Source organism: Exophiala bonariae (genome assembly GCF_035927105.1).
Source record: "Exophiala bonariae strain CCFEE 5792 chromosome Unknown scaffold_12, whole genome shotgun sequence".
NCBI lineage: Eukaryota > Fungi > Ascomycota > Eurotiomycetes > Chaetothyriales > Herpotrichiellaceae > Exophiala > Exophiala bonariae.
In genome coordinates, this window is record NW_027042487.1 from 813978 (window position 1) to 836727 (window position 22750).

At 49.9% G+C, this 22750-nt stretch overlaps 7 protein-coding genes across 7 annotated transcripts; 2 read left to right on the forward strand and 5 right to left on the reverse strand.

Annotated features, from left to right (window-relative positions):
* Nucleotides 1-485: 485 nt before the first annotated feature.
* LTR84_002285 (uncharacterized protein) lies at nt 486-2057 on the forward strand (the record flags this gene model as incomplete). The annotated part of the gene is made up of 3 exons (XM_064845899.1): nt 486-1042; nt 1149-1752; nt 1827-2057. The coding sequence occupies 3 exons, from the start codon at nt 486-488 to the stop codon at nt 2055-2057; spliced, it is 1392 nt and encodes a 463-aa protein (XP_064706753.1).
* Nucleotides 2058-4029: 1972 nt separating this feature from the next.
* On the reverse strand, nt 4030-5995 carry LTR84_002286 (uncharacterized protein; the record flags this gene model as incomplete). Its single annotated transcript, XM_064845900.1, has 3 exons — nt 4030-4655; nt 4706-5487; nt 5550-5995. 3 exons carry the CDS (start codon nt 5993-5995, stop codon nt 4030-4032), a joined length of 1854 nt encoding a protein of 617 aa, XP_064706754.1.
* A 1425-nt stretch (nt 5996-7420) lies between these two features.
* LTR84_002287 (uncharacterized protein) lies at nt 7421-9041 on the reverse strand (the record flags this gene model as incomplete). The annotated part of the gene is made up of 2 exons (XM_064845901.1): nt 7421-8695; nt 8760-9041. 2 exons carry the CDS (start codon nt 9039-9041, stop codon nt 7421-7423), a joined length of 1557 nt encoding a protein of 518 aa, XP_064706755.1.
* Nucleotides 9042-9420: 379 nt separating this feature from the next.
* On the reverse strand, nt 9421-11034 carry LTR84_002288 (uncharacterized protein; the record flags this gene model as incomplete). Its single annotated transcript, XM_064845902.1, has 1 exon — nt 9421-11034. The coding sequence occupies one exon, from the start codon at nt 11032-11034 to the stop codon at nt 9421-9423; it is 1614 nt and encodes a 537-aa protein (XP_064706756.1).
* A 599-nt stretch (nt 11035-11633) lies between these two features.
* On the reverse strand, nt 11634-11867 carry LTR84_002289 (uncharacterized protein; the record flags this gene model as incomplete). The annotated part of the gene is made up of 1 exon (XM_064845903.1): nt 11634-11867. The coding sequence occupies one exon, from the start codon at nt 11865-11867 to the stop codon at nt 11634-11636; it is 234 nt and encodes a 77-aa protein (XP_064706757.1).
* A 4187-nt stretch (nt 11868-16054) lies between these two features.
* LTR84_002290 (uncharacterized protein) lies at nt 16055-16843 on the forward strand (the record flags this gene model as incomplete). Its single annotated transcript, XM_064845904.1, has 1 exon — nt 16055-16843. The coding sequence occupies one exon, from the start codon at nt 16055-16057 to the stop codon at nt 16841-16843; it is 789 nt and encodes a 262-aa protein (XP_064706758.1).
* A 1555-nt stretch (nt 16844-18398) lies between these two features.
* Nucleotides 18399-21887, reverse strand: LTR84_002291 (uncharacterized protein; the record flags this gene model as incomplete). Its single annotated transcript, XM_064845905.1, has 3 exons — nt 18399-19121; nt 19185-19880; nt 19929-21887. The coding sequence occupies 3 exons, from the start codon at nt 21885-21887 to the stop codon at nt 18399-18401; spliced, it is 3378 nt and encodes a 1125-aa protein (XP_064706759.1).
* Between the last annotated feature and the right edge of the window lie 863 nt (nt 21888-22750).

Genomic DNA, 22750 nt, shown 5'->3' on the forward strand with positions numbered 1-22750 from the left:
ACTGATCCTTGGACAATTCTTAGAAACAATATTGTCTTGGCTGACACCAGTTGCGTACGATACTGAGATTACTGCCAACCAAAATGCAAACTCTCGACAAAGAGGGACTTCATGCATTGATCCTCATCGCCGTCTTTCACCTTTCATTCTTTGTTTTCTTCGAGGTAACCGGCACAAAACTTCTTAATTGCTAAACATTCATTTAGTAGTGTCGAGGGATCAGCTTTCGTTCCATCGCTTCTATTCCCTCGTTTTTGCTTTCCTATTGGCTCTACTCGCTGGATCGTGAGGCCGTGAAATCGAATCTGTACTTGTCTTGTCTTCTTTAACCCTCCTTCTATACATCAAGCTCGCAAACATTTTACATTCGAATTCGAACCGAAGCTCGATCATTCATCGATTGACCTATACACTCAAACATTCGGACCACCTGGAGGAAGGAGACTCTCGCTTACACCTAGGAGCATGAGACGATGACACTCACCATGTACCGTCTATTCTTAACCGCCTTAATTCCTCTCGCTCAAGCGATCGACCTGCAACTCGACTCCCCATCGTCGATCAAAGATGCCACCTCCAAGATTGCCAACGATATGATGACCTTTTACACCGGCGACGAGCCCGGTCAGATACCGGGTCTACTTCCGGGCTCGCTCAACTGTAACCCTTCAGAACCCGACAACTATTGTTGGTGGCAGGCTGGTGCCATGTGGGGATCATTGATCAATTATTGGCAGTATACTGGAGATGAAACTCATAATGCCGACGTGCGGCAATCGATACTCCATCAACGTGGACCACAAGACAACTTCAACCCACCCAACCATAGTAGCAGCATGGGTGTAGACGACCAGGTGTTCTGGGCATTCAGCGCACTGGACGCGGTGGAGGCAAACTTCCCAGAGCAAGAGGGCGCTCCAAGTTGGTTGAGCCTTGCGCAAGGGCTGTACAATTTCCAGATGAAGCTGTGGGATACAAATGCATGTGGTGGTGGTTTCAGGTGGCAAGTCGTTCCTTTGAACCAGGGTTATAATCTGAAAAAGTGAGTGCCAGAGATGCAACCTCCAGAGGCGACCCCACCTCTCCATATGTGACGGCCATGATGCAATAGTCACGGTTCGGGAATTCACATCACTTACTTGATTTAGTATGATTTCGAATGGCGGAAACTTCCAGGTCGCGGCACGACTTGCTTATATCACCGGGAATGAAACCTACGGTGATTGGGCCACGATGGTCTGGGACTGGATGGCGAGTTCCCCCATGTTTGAACGCAGTGATGGCATCCTTTACATCTGGGATAACTTGAATGCCGATCTGGATTGCAAGGGCGAAGAGGCTCTTGTGCGCCTCATCTGGAGCTACAACTATGGTGTTCTTCTCGGCGGCGCAGCCTATATGTACAACTACACGGACGGAGACCCTCGATGGCTGGACCGGGTGGAGGAAATCCTCGAAAGTGCGTTTCAACTGTACTTCCCTGCGGAATTTGGGGGCAATATCATGGTCGAGTTCCACTGCGAGACGCAGGGGATATGCAATCAGGATCAGAAGAGTTTCAAGGCATATCTGTCCAGGTGGATGGCGGTCACGGCATTACTCGTCCCATCCACCTATGACCGGATCATGCCGAAGCTACGAGAAAGCGCAATCGGGGCTGCGAGACAGTGCAAGGGAGGAGCATCAGGGAACATGTGCTCTGCCCAATGGTGGTCGGATGTGCCTACCGGTAGAACGGGAGTTGGTGAACAGGTGAGTTTGACTTTCCTTCCGGACGTTCGAGATGCATTGAAGATGAGTATCGGACTAACGTTGACATCGAATAGATGACTGCACTCGCTGTCATCGGCGCCAACTTGATCAATCCCGGCATGACTCCCCTGAGTCAGGCTTCCGGAGCGACATCTGAGAGCAAGCCCGATACTGGGGTGAATACCGGCCCCGATCCCATTTCACGTAAACCCGTCACGGATGGGGACCGGGCAGGTGCAGCCATCTTCACGATCTTAATCGCAGCCTTTCTGGTCGGCGGTGCAGTGTGGTTGATTTGGGATTAACATGTTTGTAAAGGTTTGAGCGTCTTTTTTTGAAAGCGAGCATAGGGATCAATATTCTCGATTGCCCCATGAGATACATCATACATACACTACCGGCAAGCAGTCTTGCTAGGAAGGGGGAAAAGACTTCAATTTCTCCCCATCTCTTCAACCTCCGAATGTATGTGAACTACGACTTATCGTGTAAAATTGCCCGAAGCCCGCGGTTGATCAGATTTCTACAGTAGACTTCATGGAGCCTTTTCCCCCGTAGTTGCTACAGGCATAGTCAGTGTCACAAGTTTTCGGCATTTGAGATTTGGATGGCTAGCATAGCAGTCGTCGAATTCTTCCTGAAAAGAAAACGAAAAAGGAAAGGATGTGGGAAATCCCGCTGTGGAAAGATTTAGCAAAGAGAGTCTGACAACATCTCGTGCGTCAAGTAGAGGGATAATCGGGTTTCTTATTGACTCAGCGAAGCACTGCGTGCCTCACATGTTCTGTCGCTCATCGTCTCTAATAATGAACTCACCAACAGTCAGGTTGAGTATGGGTTCTTGTGCTATGTCCAAAAGAGAAAGCAGGTAGATATGCTACTTTGAGGGCAAATGCGGACAGTCAGTTTAAATATATCGAGAAAAAAGGTTTTAATATCCATTTTAACATATATCGAGTCTCTCCGCATACTGCTTCACTACCAGTCCTTTGGCGAAGCCTCCAACGGGGCACAAAGCGCAGTCTTGACCATTCAACCGAGCTTCAACATAGTCATGCATTCCTGGCTTCCGAAGTTGTGTCAAGGGGGCCACCGCCAATCAGCCTCGTCCTCAGTTTGAAACAGATCTAGGCTAGGGGTTTTGGATGTGAATGTCCGCATTTAGGCAATGCCCTTCTCCGGGTCTGATCCTGGAACTCGGGACTCGGATTGGGAGATTTTCTTCTTTGTCCTTGTCTACTTATGGATAGCGCTACCCATGGATGGTATCGGAGGCAATACAGATAAGTGTCAGTATTCTGCCTTGTTGTACGAAAACAAGGAAAGAAAATGTCTAACGAGCCTGAGATTTAGAACTTTTGTGGCAATACAATTATATTGCTAGCTTTTGGCCATCCAAACAAAAATTTTCATATATATAAAACAAAGATCATGAGAATCGAAAAGTGTATGATGCGAACGTCATGAAAAGTGGAACAATTGCATCCGAATGTTGAACCGGTGCACAAAGAAGTGTAGACTGGCAGTCCACGTGCACACACCAATGCACACACCAATGCATGAGCCAATCGACAGTGAAAACAAGCTTAGGGCAATACTCTCACAATCGGCCCACTGCTGATCTCCTTCCATGCTTAGCGAGATGCGGAAGATCTCTGGCCATGAAGCTTGTTCTCTTCGTAGCGCTGCTCGCTTTCTTGTAAACGCTGAGAGCGCCGGGACCGCCACATTTCTGACTGCTGTTACCTGTACAGGCCATGTTACACTTGGAGTCATCGAGCTTCGCGGTCGTAAGCTCGTTGCCGCAGAAGCACTGGCCGGAATACTCTGTACCTGCAATCCTGAAGCCGCGTCCGGAACAGAAGGTTATACAGGCCTCGTTGGTGACGTGGTCGCCGTTGAAGTTGCTCCACTGGGGAAGAGATCGAGGCGTGACGGTGTCGACGAAGCAGCCGGCGTAGGCGAAGCCTGAGGTGGACGATGGCGGTGCCGATGCTACAGTTGAGGAAGAGGGTGCTACAGCCGCACTCGAAGACGGCGGTGCCGCTACGGGTTTACTGGAAGAAGGTACTGCCGAAGTAGGTTTGCTGGAAGAGGGTGCTGCTGAGGTAGGTTTGCTGGAAGAAGGTGGTGCCGAGGTGGGTTTGCCGGAAGAAGTTGCAATCTGTATCAAAAGGGTTGGATATTAGTATTTTTTTTTAAGACTTGATATCAAGGGTAATGTAGGGAATATGGCTGGGCTGGTGCTTCGGTGATTGATAGTTGTAGAAAGAACGATTAATTGCTAATGGACGTTGGGCTTAGGAGCAGGGAATACGGAGAGGCGACGTAGCGTTTAACAACTGTGATGACTGAAGTAACGACCTCATCCGATGTACTCGAATCAGGTGAAGTCGTTTCTGTTGCAGCTGTGACGTCTGGACCAGTTGATGAACTTGTATCAGAGGTACCAGAATCACTTGTAGCTGCGGCATCAGCTCCGCTTGTCGAGGTTGTTTCAGGAGAGATGGAGGCATCTGTATCTTTGACATCTGAACCACCCGAAGCATTTATATCGGATGAGACAGTGTCTCCTGGGGCTGTGGATTCCGAAGGCGCTGAATCAGAAGAAGGGGTGGTAGTTACCGGAGCAGGCGAGGTGGCTGCCGCAGATGTAGGCTGTGTGGCAGGTTTTGTAGAAGCTTTTGTACTGGCAGCTGAGGATTGAGCGGCAGAAGTGGATGGCTTGGTAGAAGGAGGAGCTGCACCACCTCCAGCGTTCGTACATTCGCCGGAACACTTCGAGTAGAGGGATATGGCACCTCCAGCGCCACAGAACTCATCAGTGTTGCCAACACAAGGCATAGTACAGCTACCAGCAACTCCAGGAATGGGCTTGGCACCGTCTGGTAGAGAGTTTCCACCTGTCAAGCAGTTAGTGAGGGAAGGCTTTCTTCAAATCGACCTGACTTACAGTAGCATTCTCGGCCATACTCTGTACCAGCGATAGAAAATCCTCTACTTTCGCAGAAAGCAACACAATTCTCGTTGGTCATCTTGTCGTTGGACTGACTAGCACCTGTCAAGGCACGGTTGTAGTAGTTGTCAGTACCACATCCCATGTAACCCCATCCTTTCGAGGTAAGATCGGTATAGTCCTTCTTGCCTGAGTAAGAGATATCGAAGGGGGCGCCACAAGTGTTCGGCTGTGGTTCGGCCTTGGGACCTGGCTGTACGGGATTGCAACCTGGAAGAGCCTTCAAGATACCACTGACAGGCTCATTGACACCTGATGGGACTCTGCAGCCCTGGGCTTGCTTGTCTGGGATGAGATCGAAGACGGGGCAATCCTCAACACGACCGCTGTCATTTGTGCATTGATCAATGGCGTCTTGGAGGTGGTCTGGGTCCCATCCCATAAGGAAATCTCCGTGACCGCCGTAACCAGTTGGGTCACCTTGAGACCAAATAAATGGCTGCTCATTGCCATACCACTTGTCGGCGAATTTTGCGGTATCCCAAATAATTTCAAAGAAGATGGAGACGAGGTGAACGGGGAACTCGGGCGGGCAAGCACCAGAGTTGTAAGAACTTGCAGGGTAAGACATATGCGATTTGTGATCAGGAGCATCAAGGTCTTTCCCATTCCAGCAAGAGGGGAAGAAGACTTGAGCACGGAGACCATTGGGGCAGTTGTAATTTGGGAAGTTGGGGGTTTCTGGTTTGCCATTACCACTGTAGTCAAGGCAGTTGTAACTTCACAGACATGTTAGTAGATCATTCCATGTGGTCACCCTTGAATGTACGTAGAACCTTACCTGATAGCTTGGGTTGCAAAATCGTTACCACCAGCTCGTTTGAATGGATTGCCAGCAACCATGCGGAAGCCAGGAGGGAAAGACTTGATCTTCTCATCTTTGCCACCTCTCTGGAGATAGTAGACAGTAGCACCGCCAATCTGGGGAACACTCTCAAACGTTCCGTCCTGATGTCTGTAGAACAGTGTTGGGGTCCAGTAGTTACTGTTGTCACCAATAACAGTGCAAGATGAACAGGTGGACTTTTGAGTATCGTTATAGTCCATGGTGAAGTCGAACCCATTGCCTCCCATGATGGTATGCAAATGGTTAGAAACCTGACCCGGTTGAACGATCGGATCGGCACGTTCAACAACAATTGGTGACTTGCAGGGAAGTCGCCAAAACGCGGCCGCTGGGGAAGCGGCGAGTGCGGCCATAAGGCCAGCAGCCAATAGAAGAGACATTTCGAGTTTGTGTAGCCGTGTAGCTGATCGACTCGCGTTCAAAAGGTGTAACAAGTTGAGATGCCGGAACGACGGATAGAAGCTATAAACGAAAGGCTTGACAAAGGATTGGATATGCGATTCAATCGCAAGGAGAATAAAGAACGAACGAACGGCGAGGGTCCCCAGGCTCTCTAGCCAATGAATAACGAATGTGATGGTTAAGCAGAACAAAGACTGACAGAGAGCATACAAAAACAGATACTTGGAGTTGAGGTACTTAAGTATCAACGGCCTACCTGAGGCTGTACCAAAACAGTCCAATCATGGCCTGTCAGGGATAGATTACAGGTGTATCTTGGTGCTGGGCCAAGCATACATCCCGGTAGTAAAACCCATGCCGAAGGGTGTGCGTAGGATTGGGCATTCCGATCTGGTATGGTGTTCGAGGCTGGCGCTGACTGACAGAGGTTAGAATAGAGGCATCCATGAGCCTGGATCTCCACAAAGACATCGCATTGGGTCAAGTGACGAGTGTGCGAGGTAAGTCGAGTCGAGGGGGTCAGGTTGAAGATCAGAGCGAAAAGCGTATCTCGAGGAGTTTAGCGAAACTCTGAGCCAGCATAGGGGATTGTCCGCCAGAACAAAGCTAGTCTGTCACTAGCAAAGGCATAAAGAGTAAGGCTGTCGAGCTAGGAAGATGAAATGCGGGCCAGAAGCTGCCATGGCCAGTTTCAGAAATGATGATGGGGACGGCCCAGAGATGTTTCATGATTAAGCCACAATAACTGTCTGGGCACCTGAGTACTTGGGCCCGTACTGGACTTCGAGGACGCTGATAATAAAAATGGCAACGAGTCGGATTCAGAAATCACGCTGGAGTGTCTGCTTTGACTGATTGTCCGTGCTTGACGTGTAGCAGAATGCATTCTTGGTCCTAAGAAGGACAAGTCTTTTGTGGATGGCGTCGTTAAGATTGATATCAGGATCCCCCTTGCCGGGCCGATTGGAAATAGCAATCTTGGCAAACGCGGAGTCTCGGGCACAGAGTGATGAAGGATGAACTACGAGTATCCGTACACAAAAGATACATTAGGAAATAGGTTATGTCGGCGAGCCGGTCGCTAATCACCTCGGCCGATCCACCAAACTTTTCTTCAGAAAGTTCTAATTGTGATGATTTCTGATAGGGGCGGATCCAACACTCGCAATCATACGAGTACGAAAAGCCCACGTGGATTAAGGGACACTATTCAACGGCTGCAGTGTTCCCTTGACCTTGGTTGGAGGCTCCTCGTATCACATAGGTTCATCACATGGGAGGGCAAACTTCGAGATACTCGTTGTCCAGCCATGGTATTGTATTAAACCGAGTCTAGTTGCTGATAGTTGTACATCCACACGTATGATCCTACAAACTCTATTGCTCATTCGTTTTCAGGGCATTCACTTTCCCGAAACCTGCAGCATCTCGTCGACGCTGCTGAATTTCTCTCGAGGCTTACCTCTCGACTCACCAATTCTCCTCTCCTCTTTGTCAATACTTTGCCAATTGTCCCAGTGCACGGGTTCGAGGTCGATCTGCATCGTCTTTGCATCCCTGAGCACACCCTGCCACCCCAATCTCTCGGGTGCCAGATTCTGCTGAGCAACAGATGAGATATCGTCATTATGAAAGGCCTTTTTCCAGTCAGCGATGATGGCTTCGGCGGTTTGAAATGCATCGGTCATGGTGGACGCGATGACACCAGTAGGGCCCCGTTTCACCCAACCACTGCAGTAAAGGCTAGGCCTTTTGCTGGTGCCACTGCCAGAGAGAGGAACCGTTTCTATGGGAATAACTCGACCAGTACCATCGTGTTCTACTGTGCCCTTTCTTTCATCAAAATTCGCCCCTAGTTCCTCCATGCCAGGTATTGCTTCTGCTTTATAGCCAATGGAACGGAAGAGAGTAGATGTGGGTAGAGTGACGGTCTCGTCCGTAGAAGAGACTTTCGACTCCGAAGAATTAGGATCTTCGAGCTTTGTCCTGGAAAAGACAACACCTTCAAGTTTCCTGGAGTTTTCCGCTCCCCATTTTAAACTCTTTGGGGCGAGTAGAAAGTCGAGAGACCATGACTTTGTTGCTTTCTCATTTGGCGGACTTCCTTTTTTGAGAAGCTCAAGTAGTCGACGTCTTGGCCTGGGCAACGCCTTCAGATCCAGAGGAAAGAGTTCATCGGGGATGGGAGTAAAGTTGACGTCGTCCAGGTGGAGGAGTTCCCGGACTTCCTTGATTGTAAAAGCTGCCTGCATGGGTCCTCGTCGACCAACCACATGTACATGTTTGATGTTACTTTGGGAGAGAGCTTCCAAGGCATATTCGGTGATGTCGGTCTTCTTCAGATCCTCGACTTTGCTCAGCAATGTTCTTGCGACATCCAATGCAACATTGCCCTGACCCACTACAACGGCGGTCTCTCCTGCTTGCAGGTCTGGACTTAGGTCTCGATACTCTGGGAGACCGTTATACCATCCAACGAATGCCCGGGCAGAGTAGATGTGTGGTTTGTCTTCGCCTTCGAGGCCTAGCCTGCGGTCTTTAGAGGCACCGTATGCGAAGACGATTGTGTCGTAGTGCTTGGCCAGGAGCGGAAGAGGAAGCTGGTGTCCGAGGTGGACATTGCCAATGAAGGTGTAATTGGGAGAAGCCGCGACATCCTGGAAGGTATCTTGACAGTTCTAGTGGATATCAGATCGAGTTGCATGGTCAAGAACGCGGCACACCCAACCGAGGCGGGCCTACCTTGACTTCGGGGTGGTCTGGGGCGACACCAAATCGAACCAGACCAAACGGTACGGGCAACTGCTCGTACATGTCGACCTTGGTTCCATGAAGTGTTCGCATCAGCTTCTGAGCTGTGTAGAAACCTGCAGGTCCGGAGCCGATGATAGCCACCGTTGGACTTGGGCCACTGGATTGTGCCTTGTCATGGAGGCTTCGGCGAGCGATGGATTGAACAGCTGGAGCATTTCGACAGACAGCTCTTGCGTTGAACACCAGGCGCGAAGAGCTTTTTATCAGCATATCGCCATTATATCTCTTACAGCATACCAAGGTAGAGAGAAGAGTCATTCTTTCTAATGGCAACTACCATTGAGAAAAGGCAATAGAAGTTGATGATATGATCCACCGTAATTCGTTATCGATAACTACGGAGTACTAGTACAGCCAAGGGTGCTGTTCACAGCCTGGGTCACCTCGTCATTCCTGCCTCGACCTACGAGTACGCCATCCTCGCACGGAATAGGCCTTGACCCTCACAGCATTTAGCTGTTTGATGTATGGATGCCTTGAAGCGAGTCTCGAGTTCTGGGCCGACAACCCCACCAGAATCCCCAAAGTCGCATTTTTGCTTTCACGGTGCCCAGTAACAGCCAGCTGGGAGAGAAGATTCCGCAGAGGTCTACCCGATGTGTCGCCAGATGAGACCAGTTCTATGTAGCTGATAGAGCCAATTCCCAGCCACTATGTGAGTGGAAGCATCATTCCCGTCGAGCTGCGTCCAGCCTGCCACCGGCGGGCCAACATACTTCCAAATTGCTCCAGTCGTGTGGATTTGGTAGAGCCCACCTGCTCCTACTGCTATTTCCTTAGTCGCGGGGTTATTGTCTAGGAGCTGCCAGCCAGTCACAGGAATGCCGGTGTATTTCCAGATCTTTCCTGCGTTGTGGAGTTGGTAGAGCTCGTCGCCTCTAGCGACAATTTCGACGGTAGCTGCATTCTCGTCTAGCTTCTGCCACCCGGTGTACGGCACCCCGGTGTATTTCCAGATCAGTCCCGTCTTGTGGAGTTGGTAAAGGTTCCCGCCGGAAGCAACAATCGTCTTTGTTGCGGCGTTGTTGTCTAACTCCTGCCATCCAGTTAGAGGTACCCCTGTATACTTCCGGATGCGGCCCGAGTTGTGCAGCTGATACAAGTCATCGCCACTTGCTGCAAGGTCAACTGTGGCGGCGTTGGTATCCAGCATTTGCCAGCCCGTGTGTGGGACGCCGGTATACTTCCAAAGCTTCCCAGTGTTGTGGAGTTGATAGAGATTCCCTCTTGCGGCTACGATCTTCGTCGTTGCGGTATTGTCGTCCAATTCCTGCCACCCGGTCAGCGGGGGGCCTGTGTAACGCCAGATTTTTCCAGTGTTGTGCAACTGGTAGAGATTGGTGTCGTCTACGATGGTGCTGACAGTCGCAGAATTGTTGTCCAACAGCTGCCAACCCGCGAATTTTGGGTACACAGAACTTGCGAACTTGCGGTCGGTTACATTAATATCGCTGCCGCCACGCACGGCGATGTGATCCTCCATAATCGACGCCGGGAGGAAATAGCACATTATGGACAGCGGATCAGGTGCTGCTGTAGCTATCAGGGCCGAATTATCCTGCGGCGTAAGAACCTGCTGAATCACCATCTCCCCAGTCCATTTCGCGGTTGCCATGAAGTAAGTAATCGCCTTTTCGCGGTTGATGCGACTTAGGATACCACTGGCAGTGTGTTCGTGCGGGAAACCCAGGGTATGGTCCGTCTCATGCCGGACCACGCGATAGATTTCCGAGTCTTGCGTATCCATTGTGAACGAGTCGAGATTCATCGTCGGCTCGCTGTTCGGTACAGAAAGGATATCCGTTCCCAAGTAGGACCAGTGGCCGTCATCTACTTTTCGCGCAACTCGGACCTGGCCGCCCGAGGCTTCTTCAACAAATTCCACATTTGCATACACCCTCCAGGCATTCATGTGGCTCACGATGCGCGCGCGGAGATCCGCAGGTGGACCGTCGAGAAAGCTCACGGTGAGCCTAACACCGGCGCTCCCCCAGTACTTACCCGTCAGTAAAGTCAGGTGGCTTGGGGAAAGAATGCCTCCTGCCACTTCCTGGTGTAGCATTTGCACCATTGGCGCGTTGGCCGGGTTGTGCTCAACGGCGCGCGCAGCCGCCGAAACCCACTTATCGCTGGGGAGGGTCTTGATGGTGCAGCTTTTGATTTCGCCAGGTTCGGCGTCAACCGCGCCTTCGCCATTGGCCATTACGTGCTCCATCTAAGGCAGATGAATGCGAATCGCCAAGGATGGGTGTTTTCAAGGGACGGACGCGGGTATGATACCGGGTCTACAGAGTGATATAGGTAACGAGATGGCAAACTTCAGAGAAACAGAGAGCCTTGCCTCGAAGATAACATCTATATGTATGGGCGATGAAGCCACCTCCATGTCTTCACGAAACGGAGCGAGGTCATGCGACACCACCATTCTCAGCCTTCACATTCAGCTCGCGTTTCCAGCTCGAAAAACCAAGTGCCAAAGTTGGCTCGTATTGGTACCCCAAAAAGGCTATCCCAATCACGTGTACTGATCTTTCGCTTCCATGCTCAAAGTTGTTCCTCGAAAACTCGATTTCACGGTATATGAACCACGGAAAGCGCAGAAGCAAACGTGGCATCATGAACACCGCTGTACATGTACTGTGTTGCAATATCCTCGGCCAGCGAGAAGACATGCATGAGGGCCCTCAGTCCCATCAGCATGTCGCAGCCATCAATCATCCCATTCCACAGTCTCGAATTCATCACGAGGCCAAGCGCGAAATTCTTGGATGCTTCACAATCTGACATCCACCCATTCAATGATCAAGTCTCAATCTCTTTCAAGAAAGCCTCATCCTTGCGAGGCAGCAGTCCCTTGGCAGTCATGGCTGCAATCCTCTTCTTCTCGCCTTCCTGCGCCTTCCTCCTCGCCTTCAATGCCCTCTTCCTTCTTCGCCGGAGATGTTGATGTTTATCCGTCCAGGCTGTGGCATCGATAACCGGGTAGAGGATGTGGAGCTGAAACGAGCAGTATAGGTTCGACGCCTTTCTCAACATGGCGATGGCGTGACCGCAAAGCCCAGATCTGCGATGCGTTCTGTCTGGTAGGTCGTTGATATATTTCTCTGTCTGTGTCGTGTTCATCTCCTCATTCCTGCGTTCGTTGTGTTGTGGTGTCCCAGTGCCACTGGATCGAAGTCGGAGCAAATGACTACGGATAGAACGATGAAGTGTGTCCAAACGGCAGTCAGGTTGTCTCTTACGGGAATGTAAGATCTATCGGTAATGACATGTTGGCTTGCCTCAGCAAAGAAAAAGCTTACGCTCGTGTTAGCCACTCACTGGTTGGAGAGGGGCGTGTGTGTCATATATTCAGATATTGGGAGTGGTTTCACAGTGATTCGATGGATTACTCAATCTCAGGCCCGAACACCCCCAGAGACGTTCAATTGGCGCTCGACAAGGGGCAAATAGGGAGCATAGCCATCTAGCAACCTACGAAACACTGAGGTGAGCCCACAAGGCCCCTCGGCCGCAAGGCTTACTAGAAGTGCATCAGCTCCATCACTACTGGTTCTTCAGGCTCCATGTACTCGTTCGCACAGCATAAAAAACAAGCATCTATTAGCCGTGAAGTTGTGATTTCCAATGATCCGAAGCCACGTACGTAAGCACAGCCAGAGACTAATGAAGGGGGTACCCAGGGGCCACCTAAACAGTAGGAGACCATCAAATGTATGGCTATATTTGTGACGAGAAAGGACCAGAAAAACCACGATCAGCCTTGTGGACGACGGATGAGGCATTTCTCGGAAATTGACGGCTTCCGCACGGTCCGAAACTTACGGGATTTATGCATCGTTGCTCGGTGATCCGTACAGGCATGCCTGGCGGGGAAAACGGGGTGAGAGTCAGACTCGGGTATGATGACATTCTATTGGGAAGAGCATTAATATACGAAGTACTTCGGAACACGACCTCGTACATAATTATGATCGAAAATAGAGGGGGTGAGATGTGAGATGGATTTGTGAGTCTGACAATGGTGTTTGGACCATTGGGGCAGGCGGGGAGTGATTGATCATCTACCGCCAATCTACCTCCTCTCACAGAACCCAGCTTTTGGCCAGTTGTTGGGTTCATCATCTCGAAGCAGACACTTCCGGTTCACGACTTTCTCGACTTCTGTCTGGCTCTGGAGAAAGCCAAGTTCGGAATCAGATGATCTATCGAGAACCTTAACCATCATTCTTGTCCGTTCGTGCCTTGTTAATTTATGCCGTATATTCATAAAGCTCACAAATATTTATTCAAGGACTTCAGTCTAGAGAGTCGGAGCTTGACAGCACCATTCAAGGGACAACCATGAAAATGATCGACGAGGCTAATGATTTCTCAAGCAATATGTTAAGCATTTCATGCATGCATATGGGCAACGTGGACACCAATCAGGAGTGGTCACAAAAGTTATAGATTTGTAGCATGCTCATATCATGGCGCAGATGCTGTGCCGCTCTTATCATTAAAGTCATTCTTAGTACATTCGTTCCAGAACTTGATTGCTTCAACATTCAAAACATCGCTCTGCCACAAATACGAGATACAGCACCGCTCGACCTCGTGCCAATGTAACATAAAAACCACAGGTGATAACGCCAATCGGTGGAATTGAGATTTGTACCATCGCCTTTCCGTTTCCGCAGCATCACTGATACCTCCAAGGATGAGCGTCCAAAGGAAGAATTTGGGGTACATGGTCCAAAGAACAGGGAACTCGTTGATACTTGCTTCCAAGACAGTTCTCAATTTGAAAGCCAACCTGATGCCCACCTCGTTCGTGGGCGAAAGGGGATAAATGACAAGGTTATTATAGGTAAGCAAGGCGAGACGAACAATCTCAAACAAGCACCATCCTCCTTCAGACCTACCGATGGTGTTGAAATGCATAGATGCTGCTACTGGTAGGCTCAGTGATAGCCATTGAGCCCAATTTCTCAGTTCGAGCAGAAGTAAGAATGTCGAAGGAGACTTGTTCCGGTAGTAGTCCCCTAATGTGGTAGTTGCTCGAGCCACAGCTTTTATTGCCGTACGAAGGGATGTGATGGTGAATATCGTGTGATTGATGCCAAGTAAGGACGATGCTAAATCTCCGTCAATGGTGACTCTATCACTGCCAAGGTCGAGCTGAGAAATGTCTGCGAAAAGACTATGGTATGGAAAACCTGGTGGCGTGCTTTCCCTTGAACTCCTCACGAGATCACCCCTTCCACATTGGTTAGTCTCCGATCTCCGACTCGAACTGAGAAATGGACGGAATTCATCTTACAGTTGATACATTCCTGCAGTGGCTTTGTCCTCTATGGCACCGAGCCCACCCTTCATTTCCACTAGTTTATAGAATGCAGCCCAGTGCGAGGGATGACTTGATATGTAGCCATAAGTATCCAGTATTTGTGCATCTGCAAGTGGTGAACGAAATCGAGAAACAGGCAGGGCTGAGCGACTTAGTATATCACCATATGGTACTGTGGCCAGTATAAGGGTAACCAATATCAACGGGTCGGAAGGAGGTCCTTCTAGCGTCTCTAAATGCTCTCTAACAAACCGAATGGCGTGATAGGTGTGCTTGAGGCGTAGCTTCTTGTAGATCTCTTTTCGTGGATGGTTATCATGCGTCCAGTCCAAGTTCGCTGTTAAAGAAAGCTGATATGCATAGTATGCCATTGGCGACTCCGCCATGTCCTCAAGGTAACTTCGACACGCAGTTTGCAGCCCTAAATCTTTGCTAGGAGCGATCATCGGCCAGAAGTGATGTACTCCTACACACATGTTATCAGGGCTCGACTCGCTGATATTGTGTCGAAAACAAAGACCGTGACTAACCATGATCAATGATTTCAGGGAGATAGAAATGGTCTTCATCGACCGCATACTTCGCAAAAGGATCAACTCTACCTTGTCCGAGAAAAGACTGTGGACTTGGAGGGTGGGCAAAACTCCTTGCAGTGCCAAAAATCCTAACTGGCACAGCGTCATCATGCTTTCTTTCAGCTGTCGTTTGGAGCGCTTTTGGTATGATGGGAGGATAATAAGGCTCCCACTGAGTATCTTGCAGTGGAGGACTCATGTTGCCAGGTTGGTATGCCCGGAACCGCCAATCGAACGTGCATCGACGCTTCTGTCGGACAACCAAACCATGACGACTATTTGGGCGCTGAATGGGTTGTACAGGATCCTGAGGAATACGTGGGAGGGAAGAGGAGAAGCTAGATGTAGGTGCGAGGCCAGGACTCTTGGGATTTGGCGAATAGAGACTGGCCTCGCGGGAGTACTTTCCAGTATGCGTTGAAACAATGCGACGATGAGCACGATCTCTAAAATGCGAAGGGCGTTCATAGTTGACAAAGACCAGTGACTTTCCCATGGCACAGAAAATTCACACAATCATTAGTCGAGGTTTTGCATTGGATCTCAGATGGCCCCAAGGGAGTTAGACCAGAAATATGCTGACAAGGGATCGAAGCGTAGGTGACACACTCACGATATTGATTGGCCATAGGATTTACCAGATACTGCTTTGCGTGGATGTTGTGTTGGAAGAACGTACCGCCGGACGAGATAAGATGGGCTCCTAATAAACCCTACCGTGGCTACTTAGGTAGCTACCTGGAGTATCAGCTGTGTGCTTCTTGACCTGGGCATGACTTGGCTCTAAGAGGGAAGGACTGCTACGTGATTCCCTCTCGATACGAGAGAAACATGCGCAGGATTCGATGACAATCCCGGAGTATATCTTGGTCCGGCCTGGCGATCTGGATACGGGTAGGCGCATCTCATTAGGTGACAAAGAAGCAATCAGGACACCCATTGATGTCAATGCCGAGCATGTTGGCGAAGAAGTGAACACCAACTCCCCAGCAATTTCGACTCTTTACCATGGAGGACGACTCGGGTTGGAAGTTACCTAATTACCCAGTACCTAGTCCGTGGTAGGTACAGGAATGGCGGCGATCTGACTGCTTATCGGCACGTGAGTCATCTTTATCGCTTCGTTGAATCTGCGTCATCGTCGCCTCCAAAAAGAACTTCGACTGCGCATGGTCGAGGGTCTAGGGTCTATGGTAGGCAGCAAGGCAGATTCAACCTAGGCCACGCAACGATATATTTATTTATGTTCGTCTTATCTGTCAACTCTCTACCTCGCCTCCCTTTTCTTCCTCGACTGTCGGTCACTCAGTAACACAATGCCACGATCCAGGTCGAACAAGCAGAAAAGCTCCCTCCCTCCTCCACCTTCAACAGCAGTCCCAAGCACATTCACCGATGGCCTGCCTGTGCCCGCGCTTCTTGTCTTCGACTTAGACTACACTTTATGGCCCTTTTGGGTTGACACACATGTCACCGGTCCTGTGAAACCGGCAGCTCCAGTGGGGCAATTCAACACGGCCATGCTCGACCGTTGGGGCGAATCATTCGCCTTCTACGACGACGTGCCCGGTATTCTCGCGGGTGCAAAGGAACGAGGCATCAAAATGTCGCTGGCCAGCCGGACTCACGCCCCAGACCTGGCGAGGGAAATGTTGCGCGGCCTGCACGTGCCTACCCTGACCAAATCCACTGCAGACACGACAGACACACAGACAGAAAATACCAGCGACAATTCCAAGCCTCGCAACGCCCTCTCCTTCTTCGACACCCCGCAAATCTTCCCCGGCAGCAAGACGACACATTTCCGAAATCTGCACTCGAAATTCAGCAAAGGAGATCCCTCAGACTCCATCCCCTACGAAGAGATGCTCTTCTTCGACGACGAAACACGGAACCGTAACGTGGAGAAGGAGCTAGGGGTGATGTTCTGGCTGGTGCGCGACGGCGTCTCAAGAGACGAGGTCGACCGTGGTATCCGCGAGTGGCGCAAGCGCCAAGGGTATTCGACCTTGAAAAATCAACTCAAGGGCCCCGGGGCTGGCTTCAAGGGCGAGGAGATCGACGAAAACGGTGCCGAGAGTGGACCTGCAGAGCTGGAGGGTTGAAGAGCCCAAGGAGAGGAAGGAGATTTCCCAAAGACTCTCTTTGGCCCAAAATCTGCCAGAGTGGCAATCGCTCAAGAACAGGCGACTTGGTGACTCGATGCGAACCAGGCCCCCGTGGAGACCTATGCCGAACAACCAAATGAACGGGATAAGGGGCGGCCACTTCTCGGAGCAATATGGCAAAATGGCAGACAATGCCAGGCTCTAGAAGCAAGCACCGAGATTATATGGGATATTGGCATCGATGATTGACTACAGAACTTCGCCAGTCCAGTCCAGAGGGGCCGCCTCAAGCCCAGGGCAAAGGAGGGAGACTGATCCGGGTGGAAAGGCTCCAGAGGCTCTCGATCACACTACAATGCTAGATGATACAGCCCGATACATATATATATCACTGATTCGATATGGAAGGGGCGAAGTCAAGTCACTGACATATGGAGACTGCTACGAGTATTTGGTGCCTGTGACACTGCATGGCCTATATAGATGATAGACATAGATACGACACCCAGAGTGTAGTTAGAGTTCCGCCATTGCGTTGATACAGTATTTAATCCATCTACAACCTAGACTCCCTTGTAGGCAGGCAGCGCGTACAGATCAATCATCGCACAACTAACTTCAACTCTAGCTCGAACTACGAAAAGAACAGGGATGTTCTGGTATCATTCATCTCTCATTCTCCAACGCAACTGCGTGACTAACTAACCAGGTGCTAAGTATATATCTACCCAGCCTGATCTCAGATAACCGTCGCTATCGTACATTTGGACACCGTGCCATACTCATGCTCATGCTCATCCCCATCGGCAGCGATAAAAAGAGAGTAGCATCTTGTCGCACTTCCAGCTTTCATCCACCCGAGCTTCCTACCATCAACTCCCGAACTGAACGGGTAGCTGGTTCCCACATGTGAAAGCGGACCCACAGGCTCCTTCGGAGTCCCGAAACAAACTCCCACTCAGATAGGGAGCTCTTGAAGTACCTTTAGCAGTACAGAATGGACACGTGCGTATGCACAAGCGCCACTTGACATACCGTATCTCAATCCATCAACTCGTCCACCCATCCCTTCCCCAGGAGCTGCCTGTGTACCCAAATCCTGAAACCCACCATGTCACCCATCCCCTTCCTCACCTAAGAAAATGGATTTCAGATCTGGACCTTGATCTTCGTCTGCCGTGGTCCAGATTCTGAAACTCAATGTTGGACAGAGGATAGAATTGGAATGCGAAATCCACTGTTTGTCGTCCGTGCCACGCCGTACCATGCCGTACCGCCGCTGTGTGTAGTTGTAGTAGTAATTGAATTTGATGATCATTTGTTCCTTTGTCCTTTGGGGGTATCAAAAAAAGATTGAGGTAATTGTACAATGTTTGTGTTTCGTGTCGTGTTCATGTGTGTTTGTGTCAATGGTCGATCAACATTTCCTCTCAGCCTTATCTCATAATTTGGGATAGTGTGCTGACGTAGGAAAAGGGACCCTCTCCAGAACCATATCGAGGATTCACTCGATGATGGGTTCTGGGATCTTCAATCATCGACGTTCCTCGAATCAACCTCTTGATCTCCTCTTCGAGTTCGCCGGCATTGCAATCTCCACCAATTGGTCGCTATCGTCATCGTCGTCATCATGATCAGCTTGTCCAGCAAACTCTGAAGCCTGCTCATCAGCGTCGTTCATCCCGAAACCACGTCCCAATTTCTCTTTCTCCATAGGGCTCAAGACTTCTTCATCCGAACTGTTGCTGCTATCTTCGGTTGGAGCCACCATCTCACCCATTTCCTCATCATCGTCCACATCTAGTGGACGACGTTCAAGACTGGTTCTCGCTTCAAGAGGAGGATGGTCGGCATCAATGTCCGATCCAGACCCTTCAGATGATGACTCATCCAATGAGCCCTCAAAATCGTCGGAGGATCGGTTGCGCTCGGGACTGGCAGAGAATAGACTGGTCAAACCTCGACTGACCGAGAAGCTGTGATGGTCTCCACTGTTTTGGTCCGAAGTATTAGCGTTGCTTCTTCTACCAAACGTGGTAATGTCCTGTTCTTCTTCATCCAATGAAAACGGATCTCCGGCATCCTGATCATCACCATTTCCCAAGGCAGCGAATGGGTCGTCAGCCTGGGAATCAAACTCGGTGGCTGCCAGCTCATTTTCTGCATCTTGCTGTTTTCGTCTCGCTAAGCGATCCGCTAGTCTCCTACGAGCACGTGAGGGCTCGATGTTCAGTGGTGCCGGTGGTGGAGGCAGTAATGGTACTGGTTGATCAGACTGTTTTCCAAGATTATTAGCCTAAAAAACAAAAAAGCGTCGATAGGTACTGGTCGCACTCACATTTTCTGATGCAAGACCAGTAGGTGCAGCAGAAGGCTGGGAGGCGATCCTGCCGTGTTCCTCATCCTCTGCATCATCCATGTCCTCGTCTTCATCATCCGAAGAGCTTCCAAACCCACTGGATAGTGAACCGCCAGAGTTGTAACCGGCACTAGTGGCACTTCCGTTGTTCGAAAGATCTATGCTGTCTAGACCATGCTGGCCACCACCCAAGCCAACGCCGGCCAAGCCTGTACTTGAGCCACCAAAGCCTTGCCCAGCGCTCACGGCATTTAGGACAGCTTGTCTAGGGCCGAGGCCGTTATCGGGTCTGAATCCACCTAGGATTGCATTGTCCCTCTCTCTGGTTTCGGCCAAGGTTTTGGTCACGTATTCTTCCCAGTCACGAGAATAAATGTAGTCCTGCACAACTGGGGATAGTACTTCTCTTGCGTGTCGCTCGCCAAACTTGACGACCTCTTCTGCAACTAATGTGAGATGACCCATATAACCGAGACGCATATTCTTGGACTGTTGAGCTTCATCACTTCGTCTCTGGCCTTCAATGATTTCATCAGTAATGCGACCTGTTTCGAAAAGATCAAAGGCAAGGAAGCGGTTATGGCCACGGTCCATTGAACCATTGAAGACCTGTTGAACAACGTCATAGACGACATTGTGTAAGAAGTTGTTCCAAGGGAAGCGGAAAAAGAAGCTCTGTATGGAAAATTAGTATTGATATGGAATTGAGTTCAGATTACTTACCAAGATCGTTGGGACAACCCGATTCTCAACAAACATGATCTTGAGGTAATCTCCAACAACTGGTGCTTCATTAAAGTCAGTACTGCTTGGTTGTATGACTTCTGTTGTATCGTCATTTGTTGTTTGTAACGATTCTCCTTCGGGTTGGCTCGTCTGAACAGTTTCAGAGACAGATGCACTATCCTTGGTAATACTGGGGCTGTGGGGAGGTTCTGGACTACTGGCGGTCGGTGTCTTATTTGGGTCGGAATTCTTGGAAAACAATGGCGCAGGCTTTTCGTTCTTGATGCTGGGTGGACTGGACTTGTCACTAGAAGGCGAGCCAATCGAATCTGGTTCATTGGGAGATGAAGTCATGTCAGTGTCTTCCGGACTGTCCAGGCTGAGGCGGCGAACAGTTTCATCCAGATTTCCAGGTGGTGTCAGATGACTTTGGGGCTGTTGTGGTGACAACGGTTCATCGACTAGGTCTTGTTGAGATGCTAAAGTGTTGGTTGGGGCATCTGATGCTTCAGAAACAGCCACCTTCTCGAAGCCATCCTCTTCGACGTTGTTGACGATCCGAAGTTCTTCAGCGGATGCCGATGCCGAAGGGCTGAACGTAGTTTCAAATCGAGAAGAGCTGACAGATATATCCACAGTTGAATCTTCAGATTGTTTGGGAGATAGGAAAGCACCTGTGGCTCGTAATCGTTCACGCTCAAGGTCTCGTTCTTTGATGAATTCTTCGCTTCCTCTCTCGTTAAGTAATCCCATATTACTGCAATGGAGCAATTCTGCCATCAGCTCACAGGTCTTGAACCGGTCAAAACCCAGGGGCTCGATTTGGGTTCCCCAAGCAGACTTGAGTCGGCCTCGTTCAACTACACTAGTTTCTTCACCCTTAGTGACAGTGTGTTTTGAGCTCAGAATGAGACTCATGAAGTCAGGAACATGCTGGGCAAACAGCCTCAGCAGGGTTCCAAGGTAAATAGGGTCGTGATTGGTAGGAGGTGAGTCTGGGTTATGGCCTTGGTCTGGATCATAGTCGGAGTTGTTTTTTCGGATGACTTCGATAACAATGCCGACTCCCACAGTAAGTGGATTACCGCCCTGCAGCATGAAAGAGATCAGCTGTTCGACGCATTGCTGTGATACCAGTTGGCGAGTCAAGGAATTCGGGCCGATGCAGGACTGCTCATTTTGAGCGGCATTCGCAGATATAGTAATAATGGCCTTGAGAAAGTCACCGGCCGAGGTCTGAGTAGATGAATTGCACTCTGGTGCCAGGTTGGACAGCAATCTTGGAATCAACTCCTGACCGTGAAGCCAATCAACAATTCCCATTCCCCCATCCGACTTCTCTAGGCTAATGATTTTCAACAACAAATCCATAACCATAGGGCAGTCAACATGCTGTAAGATGGCGGGAACAATATTCGGGAGTGACTTGAAGAAGTCTAACATCTCTTCTGTTTTCTTTTCCAATAATGTCTCGTTGACTTTTGTGAAGTAACCTGCCTGGAGCGGATCCAAAGGAGCAGGACCGCGTAAGAAATCCCAGAACTCGGTCAAGTAGGGTGTGTTGGACATTAAAGATTCTGTGATCGACCAAGTCTCGCAAGAGAGGATCTCGCAAGCGACAAAAGCATATTTCAGCCGCTTCTTCTCCGCCTTCTCTTGTTCTTCATCGAATTCTCTTTCGACATCTTCATCTTCATCATCAACTGCAGGACCTTTGCCCTTTTCGTCTTGATCCAATCCGTCATTTTGGGGCTGTGCCCCAGGCTTTATCACATAATGAAGCAGAGTGTGAAGGTTTGTTTCGTCGCGGAGATACTCTATCAGTTTGGTATGGTGGGATTTGAGTTCTTGAATGAGGTCGGACTCTTCCAGCAAGTCTTCGAGCTTGACATTAGGTTTGTCGAGTAAGGTATCAATCGATGATATATTGGAGTATCCTCCAAAACGCCAAAACATTGTGTGCGGGATGCGTTCGCGCGGCCAAGTTGATAAGGCTTTGTGGGGAATGTCTTAGAAATCGTACAGATCGGGAGGGCGTTGAGATAATCTCAGCAGGCCGTGGGAAATCGTGACTAGTGGGATGATGATTGAACAAGACATAGACGGGCTTCGCACCGCTGTTAAAGATATATGTTAGCTTTGTCAGCTATCGTGGGGGATTCAAACAATCCAAGCGGCAGGCGATAAATGGTGTTTTCATCACATTGGTCAAGATTCAATGCGCTTCGTCGCTGGGAAGGGTAGACACACTCGCAAAGACAAAGAGAATTGATTGAATCTGATGGATGTGGCATTGACATCCGACCAGAGAGAAAAGACGGACTCGCGTGAAGTGATGCGCAGGTGGACAAAGTGGAGGACAATCAACTCACCAAGTTGGAAGGAGTGACTGAATCGAAGTTGCGAGGTTGAGGAAGACAATGAAAGGTCAGGCTCAGGCTGCAACGACACCAAGATTGAGGGAAGAAAATTGGAAAGGTAGTAACTAGTATTGAACAGGCGCAGGTTTGTTGTACCACGCCGTGATGATTGAATTGTGTAGGAAATACAGAAAAGAAGGTGTTGTTGGACGCAGGCTTGGGGACTCGGTACTCCGTAGTACTAGTGTTCCTCCCGAATTGAGTACGAAGAACGAGGTAACGAGCTGTTCAGACGCCAGAAACCGCACGACGAGTTGCTCAAGGGCCTAACCGCTTCCACCGACCATGCCTACAACCACGCCTAACGCCCCGTGCACACGCCCGAGGGGTCCAAGACCTGTCCCCGGACTGCCACTTCAAGTTGGCACATGAGCGATGCGCTGGCAAGGGCATTATTGG